The 25,823-nt window shown below is 43.7% G+C and overlaps 2 protein-coding genes across 2 annotated transcripts in view; one reads left to right on the top strand and one right to left on the bottom strand.

Moving 5' to 3' along the window:
- SMYD4 (SET and MYND domain containing 4) overlaps positions 1-24,133 on the bottom strand; it is a 28,615-nt gene extending 4,482 nt beyond the window's left edge. Inside the window, exons 1-7 of the mRNA XM_081110715.1 lie at positions 24,101-24,133; positions 22,461-22,606; positions 15,002-15,146; positions 10,255-10,344; positions 7,315-8,479; positions 1,375-1,557; positions 522-685 (exon numbers count right to left, since the gene is read on the bottom strand). Of these exons, the coding sequence (XP_080966841.1) occupies positions 522-685; positions 1,375-1,557; positions 7,315-8,479; positions 10,255-10,344; positions 15,002-15,146; positions 22,461-22,594 (1,881 nt within the window). The 5' untranslated portion in view covers positions 22,595-22,606; positions 24,101-24,133. The remainder of the gene's footprint in view (positions 1-521; positions 686-1,374; positions 1,558-7,314; positions 8,480-10,254; positions 10,345-15,001; positions 15,147-22,460; positions 22,607-24,100) is intronic.
- A 446-nt stretch (positions 24,134-24,579) lies between these two features.
- Positions 24,580-25,823, top strand: part of RPA1 (replication protein A1) — a 55,119-nt gene continuing 53,875 nt past the window's right edge. Inside the window, exon 1 of the mRNA XM_081109368.1 lies at positions 24,580-24,691. Coding sequence (XP_080965494.1) covers positions 24,659-24,691 — 33 coding nt within the window. The 5' untranslated portion in view covers positions 24,580-24,658. The remainder of the gene's footprint in view (positions 24,692-25,823) is intronic.

Below are 25,823 nucleotides of genomic sequence, written 5' to 3'. Positions count from 1 at the left end.
AACCGGGTCAATGAAACGCAAAGCAATTTTTGCCCAGTCCTCTGTTAGACCAGTGCATCTGGTCGTCTTGCCACCAGCAGACGGAAGTCTGCCTGAGGCTGGGTGAACACAGACAATGGAGCTGAGGGGGCACAGAGAAAAGTGGGTCTGGGTGACATTACTAAGCCCCTGGATCAAGATGTATCTGATGTGCCTCTACCCTATGACGTTTTAGCGATTTACTTGAGCAAATAAATTCCCAGTGTCCCCTCCCGCCCCTTAGGCCAGTTTAGGAGGGATTTTCTGTTATTTGCTCTTGCAAATCTTTTTCTTGTAAGATGACTAAATCCGACCTTTCACTGTGGTTCCTGGGGGGTGGGGAAGGGGTGGGTGATCAATGTGTGGGGAGGATGCGCTGAAAGGGAAGAGAGTCCTGCTCTCGGCACCTGTAAGCCCCAATGGCTTCCTGGTAAAGTAAAGGTTTACGGCCTTTGGGCTGGATGACGGACCTCCAGGAGAAGCTGAGAAGAGGGGAGACCCACCTGCATGAGCTCTCCGCAGCAGTGACAGCGGAACGCTTCCCACCGGGGCCCTGCAGCCGCTCTGCGCTTTCCGTTCTGACAAGCCAGGCAGTCGCAGTCAAAGAAATACTGAGACCTCAGCTTCTGCTGCCTCTCAGCAACACCCATCCTGCTCTCGTGAGGCCCTGCAGAGAGATCACACGGGGCCAATATTTAAAGCAAGAGAGAGGCACTGCTTTATTATTATTAATTTTTACTTTTTGAGAGAGGCATCACTTTATTTTAAAAAAATATATATTTTTATTGATTTTTTACAGAGAGGAAGAGAGAGGGATAGAGAGTTAGGAACATCGATGAGAAAGAAACATCGATCAGCTGCCTCCTGCACACCCCCCACGGGGGATGTGCCCGCAAGCAAGGTACATGTCCTTGACCAGAATCGAACCTGGGACCCTTGAGTCCGCAGGCCGACGCTCTGTCCGCTGAGCCAAACCGCTCAGGGCAGAGAGGCACCACTTTAAAAACTTCGGCTTAGCAGAGGGTCTGGTCAATTATTCATCATGTGCCAGGCCCCCTTTACTCAAACATTTGTGGAACTAGATATAGAAATGAGCCTCCAACTTGTGGGGACAGGAGAAAAAAAGCCAAAAAGTTGTTTCTAGCCCATTTTCAGAACAGGAAGTTAATGGGGATGAAGCAGTGACATACGCGACAGTTTAGACATGACGGTGCCCAGGAGGAAGGCCCCCACCTGGCCTAAGTACGCACTGTCTCTTCCAGGAAACAATCACCAGCCAGGAGAAGACACCTGCCCAGGGTTTGCTAATTCCTTTCCTGCAGGACAAGGTGACAGGAGCGAGGAGGGAGGGCTCACCGTAACAGTGGAGAATCTCCTGCCCTTTCCCAATCTGCTGTGAGGCCCGAACGGTGGCCACCGTGCTAACGAAGGACACGCTGGTGTTGGGGCTGCAGGAATGGTTCAGGAGGCTGACCACGGGGAAGAGGCCTGTGGCAAGGCGGACCTGCCTGCTGTCGGTAACGATGTTCTCTTTAGATCCTGAAAGGCCAAGAGGAAACATGAAAAATGCGTCAGGACATTAGTCCTGGCCTCGCCATCCGTTTCTCAGAAGATGAGCTGGGCAATTGGGCCTGACGCCCATCTGAGTCACAGCTCCACAGCCGGATCCAATATCAATCAGATGGAGCATGACTCACTCACAGCAAACGCTGGTCCCCAGGAAGCGAAGCAAATGAACACATGAAAAGTCCACCGGAATCCTGGGACCTAACCATTGTGTCTCAGTCCCGCAAAAAGCCCAAAGATTAGAGTTTATAAAAAAATAATAAAAAAGGAATTATCAGTAGGGAGCTGTCTAGGCGGATGTTCATGAGAACCCAGAAACCAGAGTTCCTGCTGAGTTTATTTCCCGAAGATTTTTATAGTCTAGTGCTTTTGTTTAACTGGTCTTTGGCTTGCTCAGTCTAATTGGTTAATAGAACAAGTAACCTAATTACTATCTGAAACTAAACAGCCTTATCATCTATTTTTAAAAAGCCATAGTTCTGATGCTCTCCTGTTCATTCTGCCCCACGTCCCAACTTTGTGGGAAATCAGTCAGCAGGTCTCACTGAAAAAATATTCTGGACGACGTCTATTCAAGATAGCCTCATGTCCCAAATAATGTATTTTTTTTCTTAACAATGTCTTCTTTGAAACACAATTAACCAGCAATTTAACTACATGACTGAAAATTAGGAAGGAAGGAGGAAAAGGGCCTCTCAGAGGTGGGGCTATTTCTGTGCCGAAGCTCATGCACTTATATTCATTCCTCTGTGAGTCTTTGTACTCTCCAGCAGGCCTACTTGCTCTTATTTTAGCCACAGTCCTCACCGGCTTCGTTATTCAGTTTCTCAGCCCACAACAGCCCAGAAACAGAGAACTAATAAGAGGCAGGTTTTGACAATGACCAAAGAGATAGGTGACAGACTGGAGGAGGAGGCAGAGAACTTATACACCGGAGTTTTACTACAACTGCAACGTTTCACTTACCTGGAGGCTGACTGACAGCACGCCTGCGTGGGTTTTTGTCACAGCCATAGCTATCTCAGGAACAGGCACAACCTACAGGTAAGCTGGGGCATCCAGAAAAGGCCTTCGATTGTGTTCAGTGGCCTTGGTTTAAGTACGAGAAATCATATTTCCAATGAAACTGGTTGCCAGATGAAAGATATTGATACTTAAAGGGACACTTTCAGTTTTCTGGAAAACTGAAAAATCATCAGATAATTGTGGTATCACTGTCTATGCCAGGAATCTCAATATACCTATTTCCAAAGAAATAAAGTAGTCTAGGTACAAATGTAATGAAAAGAGAAAATATCATGAACCGTCATGTGAAAACATTCTGGACAGGAAAACATGGAATAGAGTCTCTCTGAAGACCATCCTATTATCTGTTGCTACGGAGGACAAGAATGGGACAAATAAAATTCACAGAGAATCCAAATGATTCCATTTCAGTAAACAATTTTACAAACTGTATTGCCATCTTTCATCAGAGCTTCTCCTAAGCGCTTACTGAACTGTGGCTTCCCCTCCGCCCCTCGTCCAATGCCGCGCTCCGGGTGTACGCGCTAACGAGCAGCGAAAATGCTAAAAGGTAGGCGCAGCACAGGAAGGAGCCCTTTGTGGTCTGAATAATCAGCCTCTGCATAATTAAAAGTTGACTTGCATTCCCAACTACTGATAACTGGCAATCTATATTAGAACAGCTGCGAAGACTTTCCCAGAAAACATGATCACAATGCAACGAGTAATGTCAGCTTCGTGAATTATTTATAGGCTATCTTCGAACAGAAGTAGGCCCAGGAACTGGGTGGGGTGAGTATTTATGTCAGAGTTGAGTCTCTCTAATTATTTCTAAAAAATTAAGTATTGATTTAAAAAATTAGTCAATATTTTGAGTTAGTCATCTCTCAGTAGATAATAGAAAGTGAGAATATGTATGTACCTTATCAACCAAATAGAATATGTGACATTTTGTGCATAAAAGAAAAAAGAATGATTTTTTATTTTACCAAAGTACATCTTGCTAATATCCTTATATTTATTTTTATTATTATTTTTTAAAGAATAGTGTATTGAGCCCTGGCTGGTTTGGCTCGGTGGATAGAATGTTGGCCTGCGGACTGAAGAGTCCCGGGTTTGATTCCGGTCAAGGGCACATGCCTGGGTTTGGGGCTCCATCCCCAGTGAGGGGTGTGCAGGAGGGAGCCAATTGATGATTCTCTCTCATCATTGGTGTTTCTATCTCTCTCTTCCTCTCTGAAATCAATAAAAATACATTAAAAAAAAAAAGAATAGTGTATTGAGCCCGGCTAGTGTAGCTCTGTGATTGAGTGTGGAGCCAGGAACCAAGAGGCCACCAGTTTGATTCCCGGTCGGGGCACACACCCAGGCTGCAACTCGATCCCCTGTGGGGGGCGTGCAGGAGGCAGCCGATCAATGATATTTCTCTCTCATCGATGTTTCTATCTCTTTCTCCCTCTCCCTTTCTCTCTAAAATCAATAAACATACACATGTATATATTAAAAAGAAGTAATCAAGGATCCCAACTGAAGGTAGATTCCTTGTTTGTTGAAGAGTGGAAACAAAGGGCAGTGAATTGATCTAATTCAGCCGTGGGCAAACTACGGCCCACGGGCTGGATCTGGCCCGTTTGAAATGAATAAAACTAAAAAAAAAAAAAAAGACCGTACCCTTTTATGTAATGATGTTTACTCTGAATTTATATTAGTTCACACAAACACTCCATCCATGCTTTTGTTCCGGCCCTCCGGTCCAGTTTAAGAACCCATTGTGGCCCTCGAGTCAAAAAGTTTGCCCACCCCTGATCTAACTCCTTATAGAACCTCATTAAGCCTTGTTATGAAGGGAATTCATCTACATCTCCAATGTGCCATCCCACTGAGGTAGAACCACACTTACCAAAGTCTAGAACTTCATCTATGGTCAGTTCTCACCCTTAAGTACCAAAGAGAGGTTTCTGAGAAACTTTAATTAAATAGGATTCATGTAAAGATAAAAACATACATTTTTGTAGGTTTTTGTCAAAATCTATTCTAGTTAACACTTTAATCCTTCTTCTGTGCTACTAATGGAACAGCTGCTAATGAAATTCAATGAGAACACTAACTTGGGAGGTGCTAGAACCCCAAAGAAATAATAAAAAGGGATATAAGATTAGAAATATGAGCAGACTACAACAAAATTTGATTGACTTCAAAAATGAAAGTGAACATTGCTGGTGGGCGTGTAACTGGTCCAACTTTCCTGGAGAGCAATTTGGCAATACGTATCAAGTGCCTAAAAAATGTTCATATGAAACGTATTTGAGCCCTGGCCAGGTGGCTCAATTAGTGGAGTGTCACCCTGGGCACCAAAAGGTCACTGGTTTGAATCCTGGTCAGAGCACATACCTAGGTTGTGGGTTCGATCCCCAGTAGGGGGTGTGCAGGAGGTAGCTGATCAATGTTTTTCTCTCTCTCTTCCTCTCCCTTTCTCTCTAAAACCAATAAAAACATATTTTTAAAAAAGAGTTGGTTACTTCCTGCCATTATATTCTGGAAACCCATATACTATTTTTTATATTCAGAAGAACAAAACAAAATGTAAACAATGTTTTTTAAGATGCTAGTGAATGTACCCAAGGGAAAATTTAATTCTAGGAAAATACTCAAAAGACATATTCTAGAAGGTAGCAATGGCTCAAAGAAGCAAAAGAAGGCAGAGCAGAAAAGGAAGACTCACTTGCAATGTGATTGTGTAGTACCATGGGATGAAGCCAGTGCTTTACTGGATGTCCATGTGCTACAGGACGGGGAAGAGAGTCTTACCCCAAAACACCTCTAGTGAAACGCCTATATGCCACATAATGTGACAGCTGAACTAAAATTAAAGATAAGATTCTATAAACGCGAGGTTGACAAAATTCTATATGACCTAATATGAGGAGATCAAAGAGCTAAGCCACATTTAATACTAATCTGTCTATAAATCCTAGGTTTGGTTAATACCTAATTTGTCCCCTCAATAGTTAATCAGAAAATTCAGAAAAATGTAATAAACTGATTAAATCAAAAGACATTATCTGCTAAAATGGAGATATGATAGAAGTACTGGAAATAGCATTTCTTTTGTAATAATAGGTCTGTTGTCAGTACATTCATATTAGAGATGTCACTTATGATGCTGGGCACATCCAGCCTCCCCATCTACCTTAAACAGGCTTATCTATCCTGGTTCATAAAAGCAGGGCTGGGCTGGGCTGTGTCTAGAAGTGGCCCCTAGATTCTTGGCCATCTGACCAGTGGACACCCCAAACAAAGGCTGGCCAACAGCTTATGTTAGCATGTGTGAAAAGTTGTGCTCGGCCAGATTCCTCTCTTGAAAATTTAAAACAATTAGAAAATTTGTCCAGCCATAGGCGGTTTGGCTCAGTGGATAGAGCGTCGGCCTGCGGACTGAAAGGTCCCGGGTTCGATTCCGGTCAAGGGCATGTACCTTGGTTGCAGGCACATCCCCAGTAGGGGGTGTGCAGGAGGCAGCTGATCGATGTTTCTCTCTCATTGATGTTTCTAACTCTCTATCCCTCTCCCTTCCGCTCTGTAAAAAATCAATTTTATATATATATAAAATTTGTCCATTGGAAAGAGAAGAGACAGAGTATCCGAGTCACATGAGGAGCTAAGTCTCTGATACCTTAACTATAGGCCCCGTTCTTTCTGCAGTCTTGTTTAATGATTGTTTCAGTTTTCCTTCACAATAAAAAATAGAGTAACAGGGTTTTTAACTTTAAAGTATTTTTACAAACAAACTTGTCACCTTGACAACTCTCAAAAGTTATGTGAGATTAACCCCCCCCACCCCCCACCCCCCGTTTAAAGATAAGAAAACTGAAGCAGAGTGGGATCAAATCATTTAAGGTCACATGACTCCCAATGGCATAATCATGATCATACAAGACAACTGTGTTTCCTGATGAAACTACCGGAGGTTTTGTCATAGTTATTTCTCCCCAAACAGCTACATCAAGAACAATTCTGTGCCTGGCTGGAGGGGCTCAGGCGGTTGGAGCATTGACCCATGCACCCAAAGGTTGCTAGGTTGATTCCTGCTCAGGGCACATATCTGGGTTTCAGGTTCAATCCCTCGTCGGGGTGCATGTGGAAGGCAACTGATCGACCGCCACCCCTCCACCCCTTCGCCCCTCCGCCCTCCCACCCCTCCGCCCCTCCGCCCCTCCACACCGCCGCCCCTCCGCCCTCCCACCCCTCCGCCCCTCCGCCCTCCCACCCCTCCGCCCCTCCGCCCCTCCACACCGCCGCCCCTCCGCCCTCCCACCCCTCCGCCCCTCCGCCCTCCCACCCCTCCGCCCCTCCGCCCCTCCACACCGCCGCCCCTCCGCCCTCCCACCCCTCCGCCCCTCCGCCCTCCCACCCCTCCGCCCCTCCGCCCCTCCGCCCCTCCGCCCCTCCACACCGCCGCCCCGCCGCCCTCCCACCCCTCCGCCCCTCCGCCCCTCCACACCGCCGCCGCCCCTCCGCCCTCCCACCCCTCCGCCCCTCCACCCCTCCGCCCCTCCGCCCCTCCGCCCCTCCGCCCCTCCACCCCTCCACCCCTTCACCCCTCCACCTTTCCACCCCTCCGCCCCTCCGCTCTTGCTCGGCTTCCCTTCTCCTAGCATGACCTCCGCTGAGGATTGGAGAAAAAGAAAAAAAGAACAATATAGTGAGCAGAAAAGTTTCCTTTACCTGTTTGCTGTATGGTAGTTATTGCCTGAGCGTTACACTGTAGCTGTAACATGTGTCTCAGCATGGCCACTCCCCAAATATGTGACTCTTGACACATCGCAGGAACCACTGCTGCTTTGGGCTGAGAGGATTTCAGACTTGTTGTGAGGGTCTGCAAACCGGCTGCTTCCAGCTGCCTGCACAGTGCAGCAACACTCAGAGCGCAGAGGAATTTGTGCTCTGGGCTGTGATTCCGAGTATGGGGCAAAAGGTGCAAGACAGCATTATAATTACTTTCATACTTCCCGTTAATATCACATCCAGAAACTGGGGGCTCAACTGTTTTGCCATTTTTCTCACTCTCCCCTCCCAGGTCATGACTGACAGTTTGCACCAGATTCTTGCTTTTAGGTAGACAGATGTCCCTGTTACTAATCTCCCCACAAAGCTTCCTTGTGACGTTGCCAACATCCTCACATCTGGCTAAGAGAGTTGCCCGCAGGGCAGTGTGGCAAAAGACCCCCAATGTGAGCAGCAGCCCGCCCAGAGAACACTCTGCACTATGGTAGAGATCCCAGGCCTGCCGCATACACTCTTGGCTGCAATACTTGGCATAGCTGCATCCATCGCAAGGAACCGTGGCCACAGTGTGCTTCAAACACCGGTGACAGTAGAGATCCCCATTGGTAACTCTGGTATCCCACTTGCTCTCCAGGCCGTCACGTCGCGGTGGTGTTTCTCCTGGGTTAAGGACACTCACGAAAGCCTCCTCTCTCACCAGGAGCTCTCCCGGGAGAATATCCTTTGTGGCAATCAGACTGCGGCCTTTTAAAGGGTCGGTGCATAAAGTGACAGATGATGATGCACAGGAAATCTGTTCATTCTCTTCCCTTAGGTTCATATCCTCAAAGCCAGTGGTTAGAGCTGCTGGGAAGGTTTCTGTGGGGTTGTCCTTTTCTTGTACCTTCCTTTTCAGACGACAGAGGGTACTCTGCAGAATTTGAAACTGGGAAGCTGCTACGGTTTGTCTGTCAGTGAAATGACTCTCAAGATCACTGATGATCTGGCTTGCCTCCTGTAGTTTCCCCAGAGTCACCAGACACTCTGCCTTACGTAACATCATCTTGAGGTGCAATCTTTCTGGATACCCATGCATCTGTGCTCTGGTGATGTCTTTAAGACATGTCTGAAAACAGAAAGGAAATCCCAAAATGATCCTTGGTCCCTACTCCTCAATATCTACTGAAAGTCTTAACAAAAATCTAGAGGAAAATGCAAGATTATTAAAAAGGGAGCAACTGCAAGCATATGCTTATTTCTTTAAATCATATTCTACCATGTGATCTTTTGAGTGATTAGAAATCCATGCTACAGAGATTATATTGAACCATCTTATTAAATATTTCTGCTTTTCAAGGAAAATAGTCTCACAGATAGAAGAATTATAGTATGGTGATTAAGAGGGCAGGGCCTGCATTCCAGTATCAACTCTGCTTCTTACTAGCTGTATGACCTTGTGTAAGTGACTTAATTTCTCAGTGTCTTAGTTTTCTCATCTGAAAAATAGGGAAAATAATCGCTCTGTCTCCTAGGGCTGAAATAAGGATAAAAATAAGGTAATCTATCTAAAGTGCTGAAAAGAGTGCCTGCAACATTGTATGTGCTCAATATATGGTAATCATTACTATAAGAAGGGAAATAGAAATAACCAATACAAGGAAGATAAAAAGGGTTAAATGTTTCACAAGTCCTTCCGATCACTGTCTTTAGTAGTCCAGGACTTCCTTACTTACGACCCAGAGTCTTGCTCTTCTTTTTTAGTCCAAAGGGCAATAAGTGCAAATTTGTAATTATTGAAATCATTCTTATTCTAGTGCATAATTTTTAAAAATATATATATTTTATTGATTTTTTATAGACAGGAAGGGAGAGGGATAGAGAGTTAGAAACATGGATGAGAGAGAAACATCCATCAGCTGCTTCCTGCACACTCCCTACTGAGGATGTGCCCGCAACCAAGGTACATGCCCTTGACTGGAATCGACCATGGGACCTTTGAGTCTGCAGGCCGACGCTCTATCCACTGAGCCAAACCGGTTAGGGCTCTAGTGCATAATTTAAATTTCTGTGGAATTCTGAAATGGATGTACCAAAGTGGCAATTTAGAGCTTATCCTCGGATCTCAAGTATGGAATGAGAGGAAATCCACCCCCAGCCAAAGCTGATATACACAGGCATTTTGGTGCCACTTTTATTTTCCCACTCGAAATGCATATTAAAGGTGAGTTATGTTATTGCAGGAATCATCTTGAACACGCTCTACTTATTTAAAACACACACACACACACACACACACACACACACAAGTAAATAGTTTGCAAACACTTGGAACCTGAAGTATTATTAGCAACTTATCTCACAGCTGATCTCAACACTGAGAACTGCTGACCCAATGGATATAGTCCAATGCCCTGTGGAATGTGCCATGATCTCTTACCAACCACCACTATCCCATATAATCACCTCTGACAGGTAAAATGAGTCAGGAGAAAGAACAAGTTTGGTAGAAGATCAATTTGCTTCCAATTCAACCAATTGTAGCATGGCTCAATTTTATTTTTATTTATTTATTTATTTATTTTTAAATAGAATTTTATTGTTTTCAGAGAGAGGACAGGAGAAAGAAAGAGAGATAGAAACATCAATAATGATGATGAGAGAGAATCATTGATTGGCTACCTCTTGCACCCCCCTACTGGGGATCAAAGCTGCAACCAGGGCATGTGTCCTGACTGGGAATTGAACCGTGGCCTCCTGCTTCATAGGTCCATGCTCAACCACTGAGCCACGCTGGCCAGGCTCAATTTTAGTGTTCTAAGGCAGAAGCAGAGACAAAAGTCTAGTCCTCCAGCAAACCTCCTCCAGATCCTCTCCAATCACACCGGGCATCCCAATACTCACTTCATACTGACCCAGGCGGAAGAGGGCTGCAGAGCGATTGGCATAACACAATGAAATGTCCTCAGTGTTTGGCCTTGAATGCGATACTCCCTGCAAAACAATGAACCAGTTAAGGTATAAATGGAGAATAGCATCTTTAAAGTATTTTGTTTGCAGATAATAGGGGCTCTACTACTAAAGACTGTATGCAGTTAGGAAATTTTAATGGATTTCTTTGTGCTTCACCTGCTTCAGCTTCATTTCTAACTACTTTTGAGCAAAGCTGCGAAGAGCAAGTGAAGAAATAAATATTCAAAGCACTTTGAAGATAACAGCATCAGACACAGCTTCTTCAGGCACAAACAATACTAAAGGTAAATGAAAAGCGAGGAGCATAATCCTGTACATAACAAAGAGTGAGTGGCACAAATAGAAATTCACAAAAGAAGAAGCACTAATGATACATGGGAAACAAATGGGTAATTCATATAGAGATAGCCAAATATATGAAAATGAAAGCAAAGAAGGGCCACGTTTGTTCTACCACCAAGGATCTATACATATAAAAGCCTAAGTGACTGACCGGTCAACCCGTCGCTATGACGTGCACTGACCACCAGGGGGCAGACGCTCAATGCGAGTTGGCCCCTGGTGGTCAGTGCGCTCCCACAGCCAACCTCCCGCAGCCGGCCAAACTCCTTTGGTTTGCCACTGCCCGCCCCGCGCCTCCCCACCCCCAGCCCCCCGCAGACAGGCTGAGGGACTCCACTTATGCACGAATTTGTGCACCGGGCCTCTAGTTAATAATAAAAAGGGTAGCATCTCAAAGCACTGGAGAAAAGATGGAAATTATTCAGTAAAAACTATTGAGGAAAATAGGTAGCCACTGAGGAAAAATAAACTTGGTTCTCTATATATGATAAGACTTTCAATAGGATAAATTCCAAATGAATCAAAATCTTAATGTAAGAAATGAAACTATAAGAGCACTGGAAGAAACTACAGAAATAGTCTAACGGGATGTTGGAGTGAGGAATACCTTTCTAATTATGACACAAAACCCAGAAGTCATAAAAGGTTAATAAATCTGACCACATAAAAATAACAAATTTCTTTACAGCAAAAACCGATAAAAGCAATATCAAAAGACAAACACTGAACTGGAAAAATATATCTGCAACTCATATTATAGGCAAAGGGCTCATTTCTTTACTTTATGAACAGTTCCTACAGATCAATAAGATGACAACCAATAACTCAAATGGAATATAAGCAAATTATATGAACAGTTCTAATGGGAAATATAAATGGCTCTTAAACATATAAAAAAATACTCAACCTCATTCATAATCAGCAAAATGCAAATTAAAACTTTACTGAGATTCCATTTTTTTACCTATCAGTTTGGCAAAGAAAAATAAAATTGCTAGGACACTGAGGTGGTAAAGAAGTGGGATAGTAATTATTCTCATGTGCTGCTAGTGGGAGGGTAAACTGGTCTCATGATTATAGAGGCAATTTAACTATACGGATCCATTGACCCAGCAATTTCTCTTCTAGGAATTTATCCTACAGATATCTATTTATCCTATAGATATGTGCAAAATAACATACATACAAAGTTTCGCATCATAGAACTGTTTGAAATAGCAAGATAGAAAACGACAAATATTCATCTACAGGACATCAATTAAATGTAAAAATGATCTTTAAGATATTATTAAGTGGCAAAAGGACAGTGCTAAAGAGTGTATAAAAAGAGTGTGGCCCTATCCAGGTAGCTCAATTGGTTAGAGCATCGTCCCCATACACCAAGGTTGAGGGTTCGATTCCTGGTCAGGGCACATACGAGAATCAACCAATGAGTGCATAAATAAGTGGAACAACAAATTGATGTCTCCCCCCCCCCCAAAAAAAAAAATAGAAATAATTTTTAAAAGTGTGTGTGTGCAGGAGTGGAAGATTATTTGTATTATTTATAGAGGCCAAAGTAGCTCTAGAAAGATACATTTAATACTGTATCTTCTGGGCATAGGAAATGAGGTGGCTGGGGACAGAGGAAGTAGACTACACCGTATAATCTTGCACTTTTTGAATTCTAACTACATAAACACATTTCCTATTCAAAAGTAACTTGATAAAATAATAAAACCATAATAATCCAGTATTGCTTAGGATATAGAGATATGAGTATTCCCATAATCTGCTAAACGGATGTTAACCAATTCTCTCCTGGAGAACAATTCAGCATCAAGTACCAAACGCCTTAAAAAATTGCACTCAACTGACCCAGCACCTGCTCTTCTGGGAACGTAATCATAAGGAAATAAGCAGATGTGTACAAATATTTACATCGGAAGATGCTCCTTGCAGCTTTATGATACCAAACAATCTGCCAACATTAGATGTTAAATCAAGTGTAGTTCTCTGTAATGGAACACTAAGCCAGCCGTAAAAAATCATGTTCTCGTGGAAAATTTAATAACACGAGAAAATGGCCACCATAAATTGTGGCGAGGAAAAAGCAGGTTACAAAACACTCAGTACAGCATTATCCCAATTTTGTAAAAGAAAAATGTATTTTCAGAGGAAACAGTGGCTGGATGGATATAAGCAAAAATGTTCACAATGCCTATTATTGGCTATGGGATTTCTTTATTCTCTGTGCTTCTCTATATTTTCCAAGTAAACATATGTTGCACTTGCAATCAGACAAAAGCAACAACTATGGTTATAAAAAAGAAAGAAAATCACTTATTAAAAATTGCAAAGTATCATAATCATCAAAATACTAGCTTCCTGAAATAGGAAGGTCCGTCTCCCTCCACATCCACTCTTTTTTTCAGTCTGATTTTACTTTTTAGTTTATGTTTTTTTTTTTTTATATGTTTTTATTGAGATCAGAGAGGAAGGGAGAGAGAGAGATAGAAACATCAATGATGAAAGAGAATCATGAATCAGCTGCCTTCTGCACGCCCCACACTGGAGCTCGAGCCCACAACCCGAGAATCGAACTGTGACCTCTTGGTTCATAGGTCATCACACTCAATCACTGAGCCACACAGGCTGGGCTTACATGTTTTTGTTGAACAACTTCCATGGGATCACATTTATGGGGCACACACATAAAGTGGAAGAGATTAGCTCTGAAGAAGAACTATGCCATCTATCAGTGGATCATTACATCTAATGAGTTTTAATTCTTCAGCAATCACTAACACATTATTCAGCTAAATACTTGGTTACAATGTTACAAAGCAGGGCTTCTTAGCAATTATTGAAGCTGCTGCTGTAGGTCTGATTGTTTTTGGAAAAAAAATTCAAAACTTTAAACATAGGCCTGCTAAAGATTCACAGTAATAGTACACTTTCAAATATACACTCTTGCCCTAGCCGGTTTGGCTTGGTGGATGGAGCGTCGGCCTGCGGACTGAAGGGTCCCGGGTTCGATTCTGGTCAAGGGCATGTACCTGGGTTGCGGGCTCATCCCTAGTAGGGGGTGTGCAGGAGGCAGCTGATCGATGTTTCTCTCTCATCGATGTTTCTAATTCTCTATCCCTCTCCCTTCCTCTCTGTAAAAAATCAATAAAATGTATTAAAAAAAATACACTCTTCTTTTTTTTTTTTTTTTTGTTAATCCTCACCCAAGGATATTTTTCCATTGATTTTTAGGAAGAGTGGAAGAGAGGGCAAGACAGAGAGAAACATTGATGTGAGAGAAACACATTGATTGGTTGGCTCCTGCACGAGCCCTGAACAGGGCCCAGGCTAGGGAGGACCTGGCAGCCAAGGTTCGTGCCCTTGACCGAAATCAAACCCGGGACCCTTTGGTCTGCAGGCTGACACTCTATCCACTGAGCCAAACTGGCTAGGGCTACACTCATTCTTTTAATATACAAGATCACAGACCTGGTGCCAGGGAGTGATTCATCTTGCTTTAAATCTATATTTATCTTTTAAAAGTTATGGGAGGAAATCTATTAGGGCTCTTGTTCCAGTTCCTACCATGAAGGAGGACAACAAGAGCAATAGGTTGATAAAAGCCAGTATTCCTCCTCAAAATTTAGATCATTGATGGTTAGTGTAATTTTTTTTTTAAAAATATATATTTTATTGATTTTTTACAGAGAGGAAGGGAGAGAGATAGAGAGTTAGAAACATCGATGAGAGAGAAACATCGATCAGCTGCCTCCTGCACATCTCCTACTGGGGATGTGCCCGCAACCCAGGTACATGCCCTTGACCGGAACCGAACCTGGGACCCTTCAGTCAGCAGGCCGCCGCTCTATCCACTGAGCCAAACAGGTTAGGGCGGTTAGTATAATTTTTAAATATTTCTTGATAACCTTCAAAATGGAGTTCAACTGGGCTGTGGCAATGGAGCTTGTTTTCCTTTCTAACTTCATCTGAGTCACATGTGGCTAACCAAAAATCTAGCTGCTCTCTAAACTGGGACTATCAAACAGCCTCATTTAGACAAAAATGGCATACAAGCCCACGGAAGGTGACAGACATGAACAAGGTAGGGTAAGGGTCCAATACTACTGCTACAGGGCGTATGAAGGAATACTGAATTCAGGACATATACTGCAAACTACCCTTTGTTTCAGAATATAGCCAACAGTGGAATTCTGTCAGTTTTCGTTTTCAAATCCAACCCACAAATTATAGACAAAGCTACCACTGGCTACACAATTCGGCATTTGAAGAAATATGCCTAGTTAAATTGTTGAAACAGCCCCTTCCCATTGAGCTGGGAGTGTCTTACCTTGGTGTACAGCACTGTGGCTCCCATATAATCCTTCTCCTGAAATTTTTTGTTCCCTTCTTCTCTGTAGAAAAGGGGAGCACCGGGGTCCTTTCCCACCAGGTAACCTCTAGAAAGCCTTTTTAAAAACATCTCATCCTCAGGTCTTTATGGAGAAAGAAACAAAAAAACCACAACATATTTCAAGGAAGGCTTTGTTATTTCAAGGAAAACTTTTAACCATTGTGTTAGGGGCAGAAATAGAATATTGGGGATCAGCTCAATGATAAGAAATATTAATCATGCCCTGTTAACCAGGATGGTTCTGCTCTGCTTAGAGAAAGCACATTCTAACCTGGCTGAGAGCTGTACGCCCTGAGACCTAACATCGGAATGCAGTCCAGCCAGCCTCCCTTTGAGAGAACTGGCGTTATGGAAAGATTTACAACCTCGTGGCTGAAACAGTCTAGTCCTGGAGGCACCCGCCCTTTACAACCCCAGCCCTATTGCCTGTACCCATCCATTATCCCGTGCCTGCTTTCCCATGCCTGTAATTCTTATTTTCTTTTTTTAAATATATTTTATTGATTTTTTTACAGAGAGGAAGGGAGAGAGATAGAGAGTCAGAAACATCGATGAGAGAGAAACATCGATCAGCTGCCTCCTGCGCATCTCCCGCTGGGGATGTGCCCTCAACCCAGGCACATGCCCTTGACCGGAATCGAACCCGGGACCCTTCAGTCCGCAGGCCGACGCTCCATCCACCGAGCCAAACCGGTTTCGGCAATTCTTACTTTCTTATGTAACCTCTGCCTTTCAACCCCAATATAAGCAGCTGGTTTATAGGAAGGGTTAGAGCAGTTTTTGTGGATGACCTGCTGCTCTCCCCTACTGCCAGCATTACTGGAATAGACACTCATATCTGATTCAACCCTGTCTCTGCTCAATTGGCTCAAGGCGTGACAGGCAGCCCAGACCCCTTGGTTGTCTGGTTACAATTGCACTTGAAAATGATGATCTGCAAATCATTGGGACACATGAGGTTTTATTATGTAATGTGATGGGAGTGGCAGTGGGGTGGGGATCTTGTGGTCTCAGAGACTTAGGGACTGGAATTTCTATTTAGAGGATGGAGGGCTAAATTTTTATTCTTTTAAAAATATATTTTTACTAATTTCAGAGAGAGGGAGGGAGAGGGAGAGAGAGAAACATCAATGATGAGAGAGAATCATCGATCAGCTGCCTCTCACATGCACCTTACTGGGGATCAAGCCCCCAACCTGGGCATGTGCCCTGACCAGGAATTGAACCGTGACCTCCTGGTTCATGGGTTGATGCTCAATCACTGAGTCATGCCAGCCAGGCAGAAATTTAATTTTTAATAAATGTAGCCGAAACCGGTTTGGCTCAGTGGATAGAGCGTTGGCCTGCGGACTGAAAGGTCCCAGGTTCGATTCCGGTCAAGGGCATGTACCTGGGTTGTGGGCAATCCCCAGTAGATGTGCAGGAGGCAGCTGATCGATGTTTCTCTCTCATCGATGTTTCTAACTCTCTATCTCTCTCCCTTCCTCTCTGTAAAAAATCAATAAAATATATTTAAAAAAAAATAAATGTAGCATTTTGAAGCAATGGGGAAAGGATGAGCTGACTATTCAATAAATACTGTGAAAAAATTATCTGGAAAAATACATCCAGTACTCTCTCATGTCATACAGAAAAATAAGTTCCAGATGGATTAGAGAACTAAAACAAAAACACACAACTAAAAAAACATGTCAGAAAAAAAGGGTATTTTTTTTTCTTTTAAAATATATTTTTTATTGATTAAGATATTACATATGTGTCCTTATCCCCATGTTACCCCCTACCTCACCCCCGCTCATGCCCTCACCCCCCCCCCCCCGTTGTCCGTGTCCATTGGTTAGGCCTATATGCTTGCATATCAGTCCTTTGGTTGATCTTTCCCCTTTACCCTCACCCTCCCCTACCTTCCCTCCAAGGCCCAACAGTCCAATCAATGCCTCTCCGTCTCTGGATCAGTCCTTGTTCATAAGTTTATGTTGTTCATTATATTCCACAAATGAGTGAGATCATGTATTTATCCGCTCTCCAGTTCCATCCATGCTGTGGCAAATGGTAAGAGTTCCTTTTTCTTCTTCCTCTTCTTAAAGAATACCTTTCAGCATTTCATATAATGCTGGTTTGGTGGTGATGAACTCCTTTAGCTTTTTCTTATCTGTGAAGCTCTTTATCTGACCTTATATTCTGAATGATAGCTTTGCTGGATAAAGTAATCTTGGTTGTAGGTTCTTGCTATTCATCACTTTGAATATTTCTTGCCACTCTCTTCTGGCCTGCATGGTTTCTGTTGAGAAATCAGCTGACAGTCGTATGGGTACTCCCTTGTAGGTAACTGACTGTCTTTCTCTTGCTGCTTTTAAGATTCTCTCTTTGTCTTTTGCTCTTGGCATTTTAATTATGATGTGTCTTGGTGTGGTCCTCTTTGGGTTCCTTTTGTTTGGGGTTCTCTGTGCCTCCTGGACTTGTAAGTCTATTTCTTTCACCAGGTAGGGGAAGTTTTCTGTCATTATTTCTTCAAATAGGTTTTCAATATCTTGCCCTCTCTCTTCTTCTGGTACCCCTATAATTCTGATGTTGGTATGCTTGAAGTTGTCCCAGAGGCTCCTTACACTATCTTCATATTTTCGGAATCTTTTTTCTTTTTTCTTTTTCGGTTGGGTGTTTTTTGTTTCTTTGTATTTCAAATCTTTGACTTGATTCTTGGGATCCTCTTGTTTGCTGTTGGATCTCTGTATATTATTCTTTATTTCAGTCAGTGTGTGCTTGATTTCTAGTTGGTCTTTTTTCATATCCTCCAGGGTCTCACTAAATTTATCGGCAGTTTCCATAAAATTCTTGAAAAACCTTATAAACATGGTTTTGAACTCTATATCCAGTTGTTTGCTTTCCTCCATTTCTGTCATTTGTGACCTGTTTCTTTGTCTCTGCATTTTTTATGCTTCCATGTTGGTAGAGTGGTTTTGTGTGCTAGGTGTCCTGTAGGGCCCAGTGGCTCAGCCTCCCCAGTTACCTGAGGTGGACACTCTTGGTGCACCCCCTTGTGGGTTTTGTGCACAGTCTTGTTGTAGTTATGCCTTGATTGTTGTAGGATCACTGGGAGGAATTGACCTCCAGGCCAATTGGCAGTGAGAATCAGCTGTGTCTGCAGTGGGAGAACGTCTGTGCTGAAGACACCCTTCTGGGGCAAGACTTGCTTCAGTGGGGCTTTGGTGCTCACTGAGTCTGCCCCCTGAGTGTGTCCCTTAGGAACCTGAGGAGTTGTAATTTGGATGGTCCCCCTCTGACAACTGGGTACACTGGCTCTTGGATCTAAGGAGGTGCTAATTTAGCCTCGGCCTGAGGTTACCTGGCAGGAGCTACGAAGAGAACTGCAGATTCCCCTTCCTTTTTTGGAGTTTGGAGGTGCCCTGATGAGGCCCAGCTGTGAAGCAATGCAAGCTGCTGTGGGACCTTGGGCCTTCTCTTGGAAGTTCTGGGTCTGTCTGGCCCAGCTGCAATTTTTTAGGTAATTTTCAGGTTGCAAAAGGCCGGGGCATTCATATGCAAAAGCCTCTGCCGCAGCCTGGGTGGGGCGGGGCCTCAGGGAATCAAAGGGTGGAGCAAGCAGCTATGGCGGATCCTCAGCCTGCCCAAAGGGGCTGCGCGTCTCAGTGTCCCGGTAATTGCTGCAAGCACCTCTGAGGGAAAGCCGCCCTCAAGTTCAGAGTTCTGCCTGCTGCCAGACAGTCCAGTTTCTCCCCGTATGAGTCCTGGGTCCCCAGAGACTTCCCGGAACCAGAGTTCAGGGCAGTCGGGAGCTTGTGACTCCCTCCCAATTCAAAAAAGATAGCCGCGTCCTCAGGTGCCAGCCCCTTTCCGCGCATGCGAGCTTCCGTACCTCTGCACTTTACTTCCGCAGCTCCTCTGGCTCTCAGTGTGCTTTTCTTTCCTTCTAGTTGTAGAATTTCCACTCAGCCAGCCTTCCTGTAGTTCTGGATGATGTCCGTTTTGTCTTTTCATTGTATTTTTGAAGTTGTTGTGGGAGGCAGCAATTTCCTGTTATTTACCTATGCTGCCATCTTAGTTTCTCAAAATAAAGGATATTTTTATAATCTTTGAGTATAGTAGACTATCCTAACTAAGACACATAACCCAGAAGCCAAAAAGAAAATGACAGACGTGGCTGTATAGAAGTTAAAACATATGCACACAATTTATACATAATGCAAGACACCATAAGTAAAATAGATAAATAATAGACTAAAAGAAAAATTTGTAGTATATATAACAAAGAATTACACAGCCAGATTTACAAATTAATAAGAGAAAGACAGATAACCCACTAGAAAAATGGGCAAAAGACAGAAATGAACAATTCACAGTTGATATATAAATGGGTAGTAATATTGGAAATGGTGAATTACTTTAGTAATCAGAAAAATGAAAATTAAACAAGATTACTTTGTCCTTGTGGTTGGCAAAATTAAAGACTGTTGCTTTTAATGTTGGTGAGGACATGGGAAAGTGATTTTCATATGCTATTTGTGGTAAACTGGTAAAGCGTCTTTGGAAGACAATTTTGCAGTATTAATTTAATTTTAAATGCTCATAACCATTGATGCAACAATTCCTCTTCTCAGGTCCTATGTTAAGTTCTAAGTGTATGTACAAAAACATATATAAAAGTTGTTCACTGCAGCACTGTTTGTAACAGTAAAAAAAAAGAAAAACAACATAGAAATAACTAATTACCCAACAACAGGGAAAAGAATAACTAAATTTGCCATATTACACTAGCAATACCATGTAGTTGCTAAAAAGATTAAGGTGTGATGTTGGAAAAAACCTCACAGAACAAACCATATAATATAATTTAACAGAGAATAAAAGAGATATGTGCATATTCATCTACAAATGAATGAGAATATGTAAAAAGAACTAGAAAGACACTGAGTTAGTTGCTGGCACAAAGATGAAATGTGCACCTTGAACTTGAAACATACGTGTTTATGTGTCTGCTCAGATGAGGTCCTCATTTATGTGTCATATTTAGCATTAATATGTCAGTCACTGAACTAAGAGCTTTATACACATTATCAAACTGTCATTCAATCAGTATTTGAGTACCTGTGTTATTGACACTGCACTGCTCTTATCTAAAGAAAGACAAACAAATACTGACAAGGTCCTTGCCCTTATGGAGTTTATAGTCTAGTAGTGAAGACAGATACTAATCAAATGATTACACAAATATAAAAAGGAAAGGTATGCAGTGTTGTAAATGTATAAAAAATGAACATGTCTTAGCTGGTTTGGCTCAGTGGATAGAGCGTCAGCCTGTGGACTGAAGGGTCCTGGGTTCGATTCTGGTAAAGGGCACATGCCTGGGCTTCGGGCTCCATCCTCAGTAGGGGGTGTGCAAGAGGCAGCCAATCAGTGTTTCTAGCTCTACCTCCCTCTTCCTCTCTGAAATCAATAAAATATATTTTAAAAAAAATGAACATGACCCAGCTGGGATCCAAGGAAAGCTTTCCTGAGGAAAGATTTATATGATTCTGAAGGATGAGCAGAAGTTAATTAGTTCTTAGGGCATGGTGGAATAGAAATGAGACAGAAAAAGAATTTCAGGCAGAAAAAATGTAAGTGGAGGCCATGTGGTATAAAGAAGCATAATGCATATCAAGAATTGAAATAAGAGGAGGGGGCGGGAACAGAGGGAGTCAATGAGGAAAATAAAGGGGGACGTCGATAATACTTTCAAAAAGAAAGATAAATTTAAACAAACAAACAAAAGAATTGAAAGAAGGCCAATATGTCTGAAAGGGGAGTGTGATGAAAGAGGAGGCCAGAGGATAGGCAATGGTTAGATTGCAATGTCTTTACTGACTATCTATATGAAAAATTTTAGTCTTTATTATAAGAGCAAAAGCAACTCCTGAAAGGTATTAGTGAGATCAATAAAATTGATTTGTGTCCTGGGTGGTGTGGCTCAGTTGGTTGAGCATCCCCCCCCCACCCCCGTGCACCCAGAAGTGGTTAGTACTTTTACCACTTCCCAAGTTTTGAAAGGTATTTTCATTAGGTAGAGAGTTCTAGATTGGCAAGTTTTATTTTGCGTTGTTTTCCTTTTAGCATTTTATATGTGCCATTTAATTGTCTTTTGGCTTCCATAGTTTTACTGGAAAAAAGTCAGCCATTGTCTTATTTTTACTTGCATATGGGTAACATCTTTTTTTTCTTATTTGGTTGTTTTTAAGATTTTCTCTTTTCCTTTCTTTCTTTTTTTTTTTTTTTTAGAATTTTATGGTTTTCCTAACACAAATACAATGTATATACAATCTGTCTATTCATTTTCTTCGCTGTGCAGCCTGGCATTGGAATTAGTGACTCTGATGGCCAGCAGGGCTGCTCTTTCCACAATAGCTTTGTGGTTCTTTGAGGATACATTGTGTGCAATCTCAGCACACACAGTAAGAGTTGTTACACATCAGCAGCACATCAAGCTCCTTGAAGTTGTGGACCAGAAACTTCCAAAAGCCACTGGGTGGCATGTGTTTTTTTTCTGGTTGCTCCCATAACCAAGGCTGGGCATCAAGATCTGGCCCTTGACCTTCTGCACATCCTATTGTCAATGCCTCTAGGCTTTCACCAGTTCCGCTTAATTCTGACATATGGGTTTGACTGCAGATGAACTTCATGGTCCTCTTTTTGATAATCTTGGTTTCATAAGGGTCTGAGGGCAGCCATGGTGCCAAGCAGGAGATGGCTGCCACCTAAGATTTCTTCTTTTTTCTTTAGTTTTTGGCAGTTTGAGTCTGCTGTCCCTAGGTGTGAAATTATTTATGTTTACACTGTTTGGGATTTGCTAAGCTTGTGGAATCTGCGGGTTGACGTCTTTTTATCAGGTTTAGAGAATTTGTGGCGCAAAATAGGTGATCAATAAAAATTCACTGAACTTGTAGGAAACTCTTGTTTCAGTTTTTCTCTCGCTATATGTGTATGTGTACTACGTTGGGACGTAAAATATTTCTTACTGAAGAGAGTAGTCAAGAGAGTTTGAAAAATACTGGAATTAATCCTCTAAGGTCCTTTCTGAATTTGAGCACTTAGCAATTTCTGTGTACAGCTGGTAAATCTCCACTACAACCTCTGGGAAATGGTAATGTTCACAGCCTAGTGACGATATAGCAAGGCACTGATTATTGAAACATAACATTGATACCGAAAAAGCTACACAGCATCCCTACCTTTTCTATGATAGTAGGTTAGGAAACACTGGAAATAGCAAGAACTGCGGAATGTCCCAAAATATAAAAATCTGAATTTAATCCTTCCATCAAAAAGTTAACTTAAGAGCAAATGACAAACGGGAACATTTTCCAGATCAAAATTTCCCTGGTTGAAGCTTCCATTTACTTACTGAAGAAGCGAAGAGGAGTGAAGAAAGATATCGCTCAAAGTCTCTGCTGTACAAATTGTGACCTGAATGGATTTTGGGAGCAAAGACCACTTCTGAAGTACATATGATTTCCACTCATCCACAGGCAGATCCATGGTACTTTAGATCTACAAAATGAGTAAGAAAATAAGGAGCTCAGATTTCTACTGATGTGTAGTTCTAGCAAATCAAGATTTCATTCCAGCAAGCATGAAGCCACAACATCAATTCTTGTGATCTTTTTCTTTTAGTCCTCACCTGAGGAAATGCATTGAGAGAGGATGGGAGGGAGGGAGGGAGAGAGAGAGAGAAGGAGGGAGAGTGAGAGGAAGTAGAAAAAGGAGAGGGAGAGGGTGAGGGAGGGGGAGTGGGAGGGGAATGAGAGAAAGAGACATTGGTGTAAGAGAGAAACACTGATCGACAGCCTCAGTGCGCATACCCCCTACTGGGGATGGAGCTCCCAAACCAGGCATGTTCCCTGACAGGGAATCACACCAGCAACCTTTCTGTGCACAGAACTATGCTCAACCAACCAAGCCAATCCAGCCGGGCTATTCTTGTGAACTTTTTCAATAGTTATTTATATGCTGAAGAAGGATCTAGATTCTCTCACACCAGTTCACTCAACTGTCCTTTCACTTAGAAATGTTTAGCCCTGGTCGGTGTGGCTCAGTGCATGGAAAGGCTGCTGGTTGGATTCTTGATCGGTGCACATGCCCAGGTTGCAGGGGCGCCTGTGGAAGGCAGCTAATGGATATTTCCTTCTCATATCTATGTTTCTCTGTCTCTCTCCTTCCTCTGCCTCTAAAAAATTCTTTAAAAAAAGAAATGTTTATGAAAAGCCTCCTCTGTTCCAGGCACTATGCTAGGTGACTAGACAGCCACCATCCCTGTCCCCTTAGATCAGCAGTTCTCAACACAGAGGTCGCCTAAGATCATCGGAAAACACATATATAATTACATATTGTTTTTGTGATTAATCACTATGCTTTAATTATGTTCAATTTGTAACAATGAAATTGGGGGTCATCACAACATGAGGAACTGTATTAAAGGGTTGCGGCATTAGCAAGGTTGAGAACCACTGCCTTAGACCTTCATCTATCCCAGTAGCTTAAGCCAGAAACCTGAGGGATATCCGAGATTTTTCTCTCTTTCTTTATTTTATTTTTATTTTTTTAAATCTTCACCCGAGGATATTTTTCCCATTGATTTTTAGAGAGAATGGAAGCGAGAGGGAGAGACATACAGAAACACTGATGTGAGAGACATCAATTGTTTGCCTCCCACATGCCCCCGACCAGGACCAGAAGCCTGCAACGGAGGTCCGTGCCCTTGATCGGAATTGAACCTGGGACCCTTCAGTCCGCAGGCTGACGCTCTATCCACTGAGCCAAACCGGGTAGGGCCACCTTACTAGTTTTTGCATAGATTACTCATTTTCCTGGGGGCATCCCTACTCTCACTTGAAGCGCACAAGGCAAATGTCCACACACCCTTCAAGATTCAGTTCAAGTGGCACCTCCGAGAAGCCTTCCCTGATTTCCCGTCTGTGTGATTCCGGCACACTTGTCTCTTTCCGGGGGCCGATACCATGTCTACCTGGAGTTAGGGCTACTCACAGTGGAAGCTCCCTCGACAGACGGCTCGCCTCTGAGGTCAGGAACCGGGTCTAATTTACATTCAGAAACTCCCACTGTGCTAAGCTCAGGATCCACGCACAGCTTTCACTACATTTAGTAGCGGGGCATCAGCTCTAACTCTGCTCTGGGTTACCAGGCTGTCTGCCCGCTCCAGGCCGAGCCGGGCATGTTCCCTAGAGCCCGCCAGCAAAGTTCCCGGAACTGGTCCCCGGGGCCAGTAGCGGCGTTCGCGTCACCCTTGGCGCGCCCGGCAGTTTAGCTCCCCGCCTTGCGGGCCCAGATTTCCCGGGAAGCGGCCCGGAACCTGGGCTCCGGAGGGTCACGTGGGCCTCCCGAGGGTCACGTGGGCCTCCCGCCCTGCCTCGGCCAATGCGGTGGCTGCTCAGCTCCTAGGCCCGCCCCCGCGCCGTGCGCACGTCAGGAGGCGGAAGTGGCGTACGCGGCTCCTCGGGCCAATTGCTTTAGAGCGCGCCGGACCCGGGGCGTGAAGCCGGTGCATCCGAGGATCAGAAACGCGGGAGTTGGCGCGGCGGAGTCATGGGGGGACACCTGAGCGAAGGGGCCATTGCGGTGAGGAGACGCCTGCGAGCCGGGCTGGCGGGCCCGGGTGGCGTTGGTCTTGGGGCTGTGCGTAGTGGAGAAGGGGGAGAGGAGCTGGGGGCGATGGGGAGAGAACGCGGGGAGGAGATAGCGGGAACGGGGGGAACCGCCGGGTCATTCCCTAGAGTCATCACCCTTTCTTGGGAGAATTTTTCTTATCTTTTAAACATGCTTACGTTTTCCTGCATAAGAATACGAAACAAAATAAGCTGTGGATTCCACCCCCTCCCATCCACGGCCTCTCTCCGCCCCTTCATCCACAGCCAGACTTCTCCAGAGTTGCCTGTTTTCAGCTATTTCATTATCAGCCCTTTAACCCACTCCAATCAGTCACCCCCTTGATCACTGTGGACATAACCGTGGCTGAAATTAACAGTGCCTCCAAGTCGCTAAATCCAACGGACACTTTTTAGTTTTCAGTTTAGTAGAGTTCTCCCGAGTGTTTGAGTCCCTGGAGTATTGCTTCCTTCTGGTGACACTCTTTCCTTTTGGCTCTTGTAGCTCCTTTGGCTGGTCTTTCCCCAACTTATTTGCATTCCCGCTTTGTAAGTGTTTGTTGACACTAGGCTGGGCTCTAGAGGCCCTCTTCTCCCCCAAACAACCTCTTGTTAATTGCTCACAGATTTCTTTGTCGGGAGGACCTTAACGATGAAAGACAACCTCTATAATCTCCCTGCCCACCTGGTATCTCCAAGGCGTTTTAAATTCAGCACGTCCCCAAGCAGATCCATTATCTTCCCAAATCAGGGCCTCCTCGAGTTCTCTCTCTGGATGAATTGTGCCTATGCCCTTTTCATTATGCCAGCCAGAAACTGAGGCATCATGCTTCCTACATCACCCTGAACGTCCAGTCCATCACCAAGTCACATGCACTTTTCTTCCATATATATCTCCTACCTCCATCTAGCTCTCTCCATCCACACTGGCACACTGGATCACTCAGTGGTTGAGTGTCAACCTATGAAACAGGAGGTCATGGTTAGATTCACAGTTAGGGCACATGCTGGGGTTTCAGGCTCGATTTCCAGTAGGGGGGTGCAGGAGGCATCTGATCAATGGTTCTCTCTCATCATTGATGTTTCTATCTCTCCCTCTCCCTTCC

This window comes from Myotis nattereri (genome assembly GCF_964212035.1).
Source record: "Myotis nattereri genome assembly, chromosome: 16".
Taxonomy (NCBI): Eukaryota; Metazoa; Chordata; class Mammalia; order Chiroptera; family Vespertilionidae; genus Myotis; species Myotis nattereri.
This window is presented reverse-complemented; position numbering and strand designations above follow the sequence as displayed.